The sequence below is a fragment of the Polyodon spathula genome, chromosome 9 (assembly GCF_017654505.1).
Source record: "Polyodon spathula isolate WHYD16114869_AA chromosome 9, ASM1765450v1, whole genome shotgun sequence".
NCBI lineage: Eukaryota > Metazoa > Chordata > Actinopteri > Acipenseriformes > Polyodontidae > Polyodon > Polyodon spathula.
Window position 1 is genome coordinate 36,415,209 of NC_054542.1, and position 11,689 is coordinate 36,426,897.

At 36.3% G+C, this 11,689-nt stretch overlaps 1 protein-coding gene across 1 annotated transcript in view; it reads right to left on the bottom strand.

Annotated features, from left to right (window-relative positions):
* The window catches only part of fstl1b (follistatin-like 1b), a 36,445-nt gene extending 31,361 nt beyond the window's left edge, over window positions 1-5,084 (bottom strand). The window contains exons 1-2 of the mRNA XM_041259362.1: window positions 4,976-5,084; window positions 4,803-4,859 (exon numbers count right to left, since the gene is read on the bottom strand). Coding sequence (XP_041115296.1) covers window positions 4,803-4,859; window positions 4,976-4,978 — 60 coding nt within the window. The 5' untranslated portion in view covers window positions 4,979-5,084. The remainder of the gene's footprint in view (window positions 1-4,802; window positions 4,860-4,975) is intronic.
* Between the last annotated feature and the right edge of the window lie 6,605 nt (window positions 5,085-11,689).

Consider the following 11,689-nt stretch of genomic DNA (forward strand, 5'->3'; position numbering starts at 1 on the left):
TCCATTTGTGGAAAAATAGTAAATTATTAAATGCACTAGCCATAACATATAAAATATGTTAATAATATATATATGTTTTATAAACCCAACCTCAAATCTCTGAGTGGAATCATTTTTACATAATATTAGTGGAAGCACAATCCAAAGATTGTTTTCTAAAAATGTTTGCTGTGAACTGGTTTATTTCTTTGAAGGGAATTGCCATAGCAAACCTGGTTGCCATGGTGAACTATCTAAAGGCGCAGCATTTCTATTACTGCTCATGAGGGGAGTTGGTTTATTCATTTACACCTGTAAACATTGATTCATTGTGACAGGGGTGGTGTGGGGAGAGAGATTCTAATTTTTATAAGATCAACAAAAGAGTATTCAAATAGGTTCCAATATCCACAAATCTGTTAACACCACTACAAGGAATGTAGAGATTAGACCATACTGAACAATTTAAACAGACTGCTTTGTTAATAGGATAAAAAATAACTTTGCATCACTGCATGCATGTACAACCAATGCTCCATCTGAATACAGAAATATAAAAGGTATATGAAAATAAGATGTGATTTGTACTAAATATAATAAGGAAGATACAACACCTTTCCAGCTTTGCTCTTGGAGATAAACAACATAGAGAATGATGTGAATTGCACATGCAGTACATTCACAGGCTGTGCCATAGAAACCAAGAAAATGAATTACAGAAACGCACACATATTCAAGCAAGAACTCATGACAGTTATAGCTACGTCTCTCGGTGATGTGTAAGTACATGTCTGTTAATGAGTTTTCCCTGTTTTGTAAGCATGAGAAATGGATTGATTCACACTGATAAATGCAGTCGTCTCCTGTGTCTGCTTCTGCCACAGGAAATAAAGATTTTTCTTTATCACTAGTAGAATTCACTATACGTGGGTTGAGAGAAGAGGTTTTAACTGCTGACACTGCTGGAAGAGCTGGGGACCGCACTGTCAAAGCAATTATCCAATATTCTCAACAACAATTTGGAATATCTAAAGATGCATGTTCATCACTGTGTGGGTATGGGGGATGGGTAATTGGTGGGGGCATCCAGGCTGGAATTTGGCCAGGTCAGAAAGTTTATTAACCTTGTACTCATTTTTCAAGTTCCCATAATCGTTTGCCTGCCAAATCCTGCAATTAGATATGTAGTTCTAGCATCCCGGTGTTTGAAAGAACACATACAGTATGAAGGTAAATGTGGATATAAAAATAATACTGGTGGACAGCTATGAATATCATTTAAACCCTTCCTCCTGGGAACCTCGTCATAACTTAAAATCAATGTTCCAAAACAAGATAGGTCACTCGGAGTTTAGAAATGTTTTATTCATTATATAAAATTACAGTATAATTAATTTGTTAGCTCTTGATCCTTGTAGTTCCAAAATTAGGTTAAAGTAACACAATAAATGTAAAATAGAGAGTCTAAGAACTGTCACTTTCAGCTTTTCGGGGCAAACGAAGCAGATTGAGTGGGAACATGCAACTGCACCAGTGAGCAGAGAATACCTCACAAAGCACTCACGTTTGTATGCAACAGAGGGATTAGTCTTAGAACAAAAGAGCCAAGGGTTCTCAGGAGCGAGAATCTGGTACTATAATGTTTTCAAATACATTTCAAACCAGAGAGCTGCATTTAGCTCTTTGTAGGAAAGAAAGAAAAAAGACCCAAGCTTGCTTGGCCTGTAACAAAGACCCAGCACATCTGCTAACAGTTAAAACAGCATGCAAAGCACGCCAACCTTCAGGCTACAATTACTGGGGCCTGAACAATGAGGCTTTCTCCCAGTCTCTGCTCAAACAAGAAAGAATGGTGAACAAAAAAAGGAGTATAAATCTTCAGCTGTAATAAAGACCTAAATGTACTGTAATTGTACAGGGTACTTTTAAGCTGTAATACTGTTGTCCTTTTGTATGCAGCACTTGACCAGTGGGATCCAATGGGCAAGTAGCCAGGTGATATGGGGGTTAGGCACAGGGGGTTGTTTCAGCATTGTTGTTTTACTGTAGACAAAAGTTATTAAAATGGTTATCCTTAAAGTGAAAATTAATTGAGATAAATAAACAATATTTTCAAAACAATGCAGATTCATTTTCAATAATATATTGGAGTATTTAAACCCTTGTTAGAGGGCTTTCCTGTTTGGTAGTTGACCACTTTGGTAAGGTACTATAGAACTACGAAGGTAAATAATAAGAGTTTAATTGGGTTAAGAAACCATTAACAGTGGCTTTGTTGCTGAAGATTTAAATCTTTAAAGTTGCTTTTCAATGTTTTTTTTTTTTTTTTTAAGCTAGACATTCTGTTTCATGGTTGTCTTCCGTAAAGGTTGTGTCAGGTAATAGAGCTTTCTGATTGGTGAATGAAATTTATAAGGGTAACACTCAGCTATAGCTGGGTTCATGACTTTGAAGTTCCATAATCATGTAAGCAACAAAAAATTAGGTAAGGGAGGAATGTCTGACGATTGGAATTTCAAATGACACCGCATAATATCAAATATATCTTTATCTACCCCACAGTGAAGAAATGATGGGTTCCAGCTGTGTCAAGAGACTGTACATTGTGTTGTTAATTAATTTCCATAACCCTTTTCTGTTAGCTCTACAGCACGTCTTATACAGTACCAGAGTCTTAGCCACAGACGTTCCTCTCTCGAAGCAAGCACACAGCTTTGAGCACCAACAGCCTGTCTGAATACTGTTCTGCAAGTTGACAAATTCATAACACTAATATGCTTTTATGGATGAGTGATGCCTAATTAATATCGCAGAGCGTTTTCCCCCATTATCTAAGTAAATTCATTTATTCCAGGTCCTACCCTCAACCACACTGTTTCAATTAGTTTATTCAAAAGGCATAGTCAGCTGTTCCAGAGAGGGAGGGGTGCAGTGTGCAGAGCACAGGGAAACAAGCCTAGATGAGCTCATTTCTGGCTGAAACTTGATCAAAAGTACCCCTGTTTTACATTTATAATAAATGGAAATTATTATTATATAAAAGTATTGGGCTTGTTCATTTTAAGTTTGGTAAAAGCTGAAAATACAGTAAAAGAATGTATTGATATGTAGACTTTTCAGCATTAAAAACATTTTAAGACATGTATTTTTTAAACTACTACGACTGCACACATTCACATTAATCCACATTAATATTGAACGCTTCCAAAAATAATTATATTAACACTATATTAGGCATCTGTGGAATATATGATTTCCAGCAAGTTGACTCGGAATGCTCGACTTATGTTATCTAAAAGCCTTTGCTGTCCTCGATGGCTCTATTTCTTGCCAGGTGTCCAGCAGCTTTATCTAATGTTAGCTGGGATTCAGTGAACAGACATCTATATAACTAAACAGCTGGCCTCACACCTAACTTCAGTGCGTGTCTTGTTTGTATAACCAGGGAAAGGGTGGTGTGCAGTGCTACTTAGGTGGCCATGCTTTGTCTGGATGCATTGCACACAGTGGACACCTGTCAGAAGACAGCAGCTGTGTTTACAAAGAGGCATCAGGACCCTTTTCTGTTACATTTTGCCAACTAGCAAACAACAACAATCTTTGTTCTACTGGTATATTTCTGTTATAGTATAGCACAATGTTAACCCTCTTCAAGGATGTATGGCTCCTACATAGGTTCAGATACAACAATATTTTAAATACAGACAGGTATACTGTAGATATACAGTACATATATTTTTTATAAAGTGTTGTCTTTACTTGTTTGTTCATCAACTGTACTTGATTGGGCTCTAAAGCAACTCAAGAATGCAGAGTGTATCTTAGTGCTGTATTGTGTCAACTCTTTTGCTAGAGAATGGCACTTTCAATTTCAAACACAATTCGCCTGTATTTCCTGCACAAACATTTGTGAACCAGTGACCCTGGCCTTTTGGGTGGGCTCCTAATTGCAGGCCTTATAAATAATTGCAGCATTAAGACATTAAAATCAGACACTGTCCTGTACTTGCAAAAATGGTCTAAGCAATGTAGAGTAAATATATATTGCTTCCTTATTTTTGAAAGGAAGATTTTCGTATTGCTTATTTTTGTGACAGACCAAGGCCAAATTTAATGAGTGTTTTAGGAATAACATGTTTTACATTTTCAGTCAAAATAAGTATCCTCTGTTAAATGGTGTTGAGGATTAATATCAATATCAATATTTAAAATATAAATTACAGAATTCACCAAGTAGGTATTTCAAACGAATGAAACTATAATTACATTTTTTAATGTGAATAATATTGATTTATGATTGTGGTAACATTTTTGTTGTTGTTGTTGTTGTACAATAATATTATTATACTATTATTTTCAAGATTTGGTACAATTGTAACATATAAGTATTAGTAAAAGCTAAATATACAATCAACAACCATTGAGGTTTATGAGAAGGAAAAATAAATATCAGTGTATTCTGTGGATTATGCAATGTACCCAAACTCAATTTTGACGTAGTAACATTGGATTTGAGCAACTCAAAACCACCTTGTGAAACCAAATGCAGGCTACATTACATTTCCGTTTACAAGCGCAAGTGTAGGCTAATCTATCAAAGGAAGAACATTGAACACCCAACTACAACGCCCAACTCTTCTGAGTGTTTCATCAGTTCTGTCTAGTTACTTTGGACTCTTTGCAAACTCGATTTTCAATGTTTTTTCCCCTTCAAGTTCTGAAATTGACGTTAGGCAACTGAAATTCGAATAAAAAAAAAAAGTTTATGTTTTTTAACGGTTTATATGAAAAAAAGAAAAAAGAAAGAAAAACATGCAACATACCTCAGCATACGCGCAGGCGATGGCAAGCAGAATAAATACAGGGATACTTTTAAACATCTGCAAAGAAAAGCAAAAGATGCAAGGCTGAGATATAAAATGCTGTCGATAATAAAAATTACATTCAAGGTTCAAATAATTTTTTTTTTTTTTTTCACGCTCGTTTTCTCCCGTACCATTCTGGAAGGCTGCAGTTTTGAAGAGGGCAGAGAACAGCAGTCTGGCTCGCAGATAAAGAAAAGCAGGACGGAGATTTAAGGAAATTTGAGCAGAGCTCAGGAATGTAAACCCATTCTCCGCCTTTCAGTGACGTGGCCGGCTGGAGTGAACAAAGCCAGAACGGATCTGTTACAGATGCACATTAAGAAGATGTTAATTCATGGTAGAGGCTGTTCTGTTATTTATTACATCTCAAGAACATTTTTGATTGGTTTCTAATGTTCGTAGTCCAAGGGGGTATTAGACTAGTTACAGTAAGAAGGAGGCTGTTTCAATATACGTGTAGCAGCAAGAAAAAAGAAATGAAAAAATACTTTTATTGGAGAAAAGGAGGCAGGATGCTGAAAGTTGTCAACTGTGATAGCGATCAAAGCATTTTTTTTAACTGTGAAATGTACGTGGGAGCATATAGCGGGCTTATGTCTCTGTATGTGATTACGTCACCTACCAGCCCTGCTGGTGCCTTCCCCCGTGCACGCTACACTCTCCACTGCCAGCCTCAAGTCCACCCCGTACTTGCTCACTAGGCTACAGTCCGACGAATGAGTGCCGGGGTACCTGTGTCCACTTCTGACACTAATGTAGCGTTCCCTGTTCCCGTATGCAGGCGCATCACACAGGACGAGGCAAATCCACACACTGGCGTAGGGCGGGCGCGAACCTGGGACCTCTCACACTGAAGCATAGCGCCGAAACCACTGTACAAAAGAGTCGGTTCCTTTGCAAGGAACATGTACCTAACGTTGTATAATTTTAACAACTGATAGTTTACAACTAATTATTATTATTATTATTATTATTATTATTATTATTATTATTTATTATTATTATTATTATTATTATTATTATTATTATTAAAGTTGTACTAATATAGCCTACTCATAACAAACTTTCAAACTTGAATACATTTCAGCTACATGATAAAAAGCAAAGACTCTTTATTGAGTCCATTTCGTTATTTTGCATTTCATTTCACCACCATGTTGGTGACTTAAATAATACATTAAAACAGAACAAAGAAATGGCAGCACAATAATATAATTGTATGACAATAACTGTTTATCCTTGAACTGTGTTGGCTATGTAAGTTTCAGAAAGAATTCCAAACAATACGCAACAACCATAAAATAATAGATCTTATTATCATTTTGTTTTTATATCACGTTTGACATCTTCCCATAGATACATAGATAGATAGATAGATAGATAGATAGATAGATAGATAGATAGTTGATTCTTTCATAACCAAGAATCAGAAGCAGGCATACAGAACAGCATTAACAAGCACGCCTGGTTTATGTTTACATTGTTGCTTCTTGTCATACAACCAACAAAATAACAATTAATTGATAAACTGCAATCACCTGACATATGGCCATGCCCATTGTAATACATTACAATGCAGAATTCAGAACTGTCAGGCAATCTCTTTCCACTTTTAAGCATTTCCATTCAAAGTGTAGCTAACTTTGGTTTCTATTTCTAAGCCAGATTTGTGATATCCACATTCAGTATCAATGCAATGCTATGTCGAACCTTCTTCATGTTCAGTATTAATACAATGCTATGTCTAACCTTCTTGTTTATGCTTTAGGTAATGTGATTATGTATGATGTACTACAGTGTTCAGTGCTGTCTCAGGGATTGCAATGTACTTGTTAGATAAGATGACTCATTACTGTATAAACCGACTCACCCTCACCATTGTTCATGCCTCTTGCAGATCAGGGTAAATGGAGTACAATTTATTACAGCAGCCTCAGGGTGTTCTGCCTCTATTCCCAACAACCTAATGCTGTTGATCAAAATCCTGGTATTGTAATTGTTTAGCTATTGCACCACCATTCAACACTGTGACATTAGTGCAGTAGAAACCAAAAATGAGTTTTATTATATTGCATCCATATGTTAAATATACATCTGTATGTTACTCCGCTGTGAAATTGTAACCAGTGTATACTACATATCAGAGCTGTTAGACATTGACGTCTTCATATAATTTTTAGATAAAAATAATATTAATAATTAATATATATATATATATATAATATATATATATATTATATCTATTTTATTTATTTAAAAATATATGAAGTCGGTAAATTTCAATCTCTAACAGTTACAGATTGTCGTAGTGCATACATGGTGACACAATTAAAGTAGCAAAGTAACATATACCTAGTGTGTGTGTGTATATATATATATATTTATATGTACACACACAGTTTGTCTGCAACAGGTCAAATCAGACCAAACACTGCTGTCTTTTCAAATGTCACAAAGGCTTATGATAAAACTGAGAGATCAATGATATTTTCTGCTATGCTTCACAACACCATTACTGAGAGGGCTGTGTGCGTGCAATCATTGCCTGTTCCAATAGATAGTGACTTTATTGTAATGGCTATCTCCTTGTTCAGAAGGTTAAAGTGTTGTGTTTGAAAATGGAATCTGTTGCCATATAACAAGGGTGCTAAGAAACAAATAAAGAGGCACCTTTTCAAAATGTTTACGCCACTTCTATCTTTTCCTTCTTTTTTAAAGAATACTTTCCCCTTTTATGATACAACAATGAGAAACAAACAATTTAAGCGTGCTTACAGTGTTACTAAACAGGCTGTGGGGGTTTCAACAAAGCTCATTACCTGCTGTTGCTGTCTGCTGTGTGGTACCCTGTAACATGATCACAAATCAGTTTTTAACCCACTTTCACATCCAGTCCCTAGCAATTTAAATGTCTTGAGGCATCACAACATTTACTGTCATCACAGACTCACAGATGTCATGTACATAGGATGTACTGCCAATACGAATGTCTATAATCAAAACCCGCATACATTTGTACACTAAACTGTACTTGTAAACCCACATACCCCCTGACTGGCTAAACGCTGCTTCTGAACTGTTTGTGTTACCACTGTGTGTGGCTTGCAAGTACAGTTCTTGCTTTGTTGATGTTTTTTTTTTCTTTTTTTTTTTTCCAGTTTGCACCCTTGTTCCAAAATCAGCCCAGCAGCTCCTGGTAGAAATTTGAAGGATTGGAGAAAGTGGGGCTTTTAAAAATAATAATAATAATAATAATAATAATAATAATAATAATAATAATAATAATAATAATAATAATAATAAAACAAAAACACGGACATGGATTTTCATTGAACAAGGGATTGAACTTGTTATACAAATACAGAACAATATGTTATGTCATTACATATAGTAATACTATATATATATGTATATATATATATAATATATATATATTAATATATATATATATATATATAATACCCTTGACTATTTATGATAAATATAATATGATGATAAATATTGGGAGACATCACACAATGTAATAAGTAAAATTATCTCCATATTTAAAGAAAACATAGTGGCAGTGGGTTATTTCCACTATTGATATTCTCAGTAAAGATATATAGTTGGGAGTTCAGCTTTTGTAGGGAAGACAGGCATATTCAGCTTTTGTAGGGAAGACAGGCATATTTTTCAGGCTGCTTTGAAATTGGGTTACAAAATCCTGAGGGATAACACATGTTGAATCATTACTGTGGACCTGAGCGCTGTAAAAGTGTCATACAGCATGTGCTGGCTTACGATCTGTTTCTCCCAGGGACTAGCTGCTTTCGGGTTTGTGTTTCCACACTCATCTTGCAGCGCTGAATAATTTGTGAGAAAAGCCACACAGGGCACCTTCCCTAAACCTGCACAACAACTGACAAGCGATGCATCTGACATGAAGGGCGACTGATGAGTCTGTTTTCCTCATCTGGTGTGTATTTCTCTAAACCATTCCAGTAAAGAGGACCCATCATCTTTTTTGCTTCTCCGGGAGCATTTATATCAGAGGTTAATGTTAAATGTACTGACAAAGGAAAATTGAGCTTTACTTCTCTCCAGTGTTGACTCAAATGAAACGCAGGTCCTCAGAGATTATAAATAATTTATATTTGATGTTAGGGAATCAAAATTCCCTTACCTAATGCCTACCTGATTCCAAAAGGGAAATTTCCATTTTGACTAAAAACTTACATGCTAAGCAGCTGAATAAGCAGGTAGGGTAGTCTTTTACTGGTGTAACCCTTGTCTGGAGAAAATAATCTTATTTTACACTCTAGATGGCAGAAGATGGGCAAGGTGGTTGTTGTCTTGGAGACTGGCTCCTCACAGACAGTACAGCGCTGAAGGTATGAAGGCTATTGCTTTGAGATTATGTCCCGTTCCCAGCCAGTATAAATACAGTATGTTTAGCACCCCTAAAGGGTTTTGAGGTCAATGGCTTCTTTAAAAAAAAAGGGTCACACTGTGACTGCCCTGCAGTAAATACTTCATTATGACTATGTATTAAGTATTCTGACTTCTTTAGATGTAACTGGGCTGCCCAATCAACTTGAATTTTCTGTTTCTTTACTGTGATTAAAAGATAGAGGGACAGCACTGACAGATGAAGTATAAAAATGTATTTATTATGGATCTTTGGCCCAGGAGCTAACCTTCTGGTCCATCAGGAGCCAGCCTCAATCAAGATGCTGCTTCTGAGGTAGTGGGGCTGCAGGGGAGAAATAATTTAGTGAAAGGTAGATTTGGTCTGTATAGGAATGGTTAGCCAATGTGATTACTGTAGTGGGGTATCAACCTAACCCAATAAATGGTGAGTTACACTATAAACTTAAATCGATGGGCGTGTAGCAGGGCAAAACCCTGCTTGTAAATTGTGTTTTGTTTGAGTGTTGGTGGTGGTGTTGGTTGGCAGGGATGGGGTAAATTCTTATCCCCGCCAAACACATGTGAGAATGTGTCTGTTCCCAAATGTGATAATTGGTGCTAATTGGGAATAGCCACATGATATAAAAGAGAGCTAAAAGCCTCGGGCAGCAACTGAGAAGAAAGAAATGTGTCTATGTAGGTCTACAGCTCACTATAATAGTTTTACTTGGGTGGAGATTTTCTTTTTGATTTTGTGGTGCATGATTGTTTTGTTTAATTGATTTGAATAAACACACGCTCTGGCGTTTAAAAGTGCGACCTACTTTCTCTTGTTTACCTTCCACCACTGGCGCCATCTTGTCACAGGGTCCGTTTCTTTATGCATTTGCTCCAGCAAAAAAGCAATCCATGCCAATATTAGACAAATAACTTACAGCAGACAAATAACTTAAAGCTCCCCAATGCTATCACCTTGTTTTTGTTCTCTTTATACAAGAGAACAGCTCTCATGCTTAGTAATTCTGACCTGTGCTAGCTAAGCTCAGTTTTCGAATCTGAGAAACCAAAGTCTGTACTTTCCAGAGAGTAAGCTATGTACTTGTGATAGGAATCACCACACATAGATTGGTTGAATGTGTCAGAGATCTACCAGAGTGATTTGTGAGATGACAAATTCCTTCTCTTTGAACACAACCAAGCTTAAGGTTAAGCATTTGAGATAACATTTTAATTAAATCTCTTCACAGGTGGGTGGTAATAAGAAATACTGTTTAAGAAAGGGTAAGACTCAGCTCCTTCTGCCATCTCCAGTGCATATCACACAGCTGGAGGCGTTACTCCCAGAGAATTGTTAGAATACAAATTAGTGAGCCAGAGAGATTTTCACTACTCTTGGACACCAACCCTCTACTGTTACCTTAGCTAAGGTATTTCTAGGTTAGTGCTAATCGAGGTCTGTGAAATCAGATTTTGGTATTTTTAAATTCAGTACAGCCAATTCATAGGATAAAAAGACTCCTTTCTGAGATCTGGGAAACAAATCTTCTTACCAGTGCCAAAAAATACCTTTTGCTGTAAATTGAAAATTAATGCTTCAACTGAACCTTTTCCTTGGGGAACCTTGGCACTTAGCTTTAAGCAAATATATAAAAATGTTCCTTTTTCGTATCAATGCAGTGTAAACTAAACTGGAAAGTAGCAGATAATTATTATTATAATGACACACATTTCTACTGTATGTACAGATTTTAGTATATCAAATAACAGCTGTTGACCACATGATACAGTGATGTGTTGGAATGTCTGCCAAGGTAACAGTCACCTTCCAAAACCTTTTACAAAAAAAAAAAAAAAAAACAACCGCGACGAGTAGGAGAGCCGCCGTAGCGGGCGCCGAAGCCCTGGGGCAAGGGCTCGGGTGGAGCCGCCATGGGTGCAGATCTTGGTGGTAGTAGCAAATATTCAAGTTGTGGTTTTCATTTGATCTCATATATTGTGGTGGTTTTGCCTGCAAGTATCATCACATATACTTTTAGAGATGAGTACTGGATACTGCCAAGACTATATACCCTTGCTAAATAGATCTTGCTGGGAAATAATACAACGTGTCCTTAAAAAAAGAATCCTATTTTTAAATTCCCCAAAGTTCATGGTCTACAAATATATTAAGTAATATGGAAACTCATAGTTACTAAAACATATATCACAAGGACTGGTACCTTGTCTGTCGTATTTTTCTGCCAGAAGTTACTATACTGCACAGACATGTCATTGATAAGACTTTATTATGTGACCATAGCCAAGCAATTAAGCCAATTACAAGAGCACTTTGTATAGAGCTTCTATTTGGAGTTAAGACAGCTAGAGGTGTGTACTTAATAAAAAATCACAGAGCCTTCTTTTATAATGGAACAAAAGTTCATTTTAAAAGGCAGGAAACCCCTAAAGAGAAT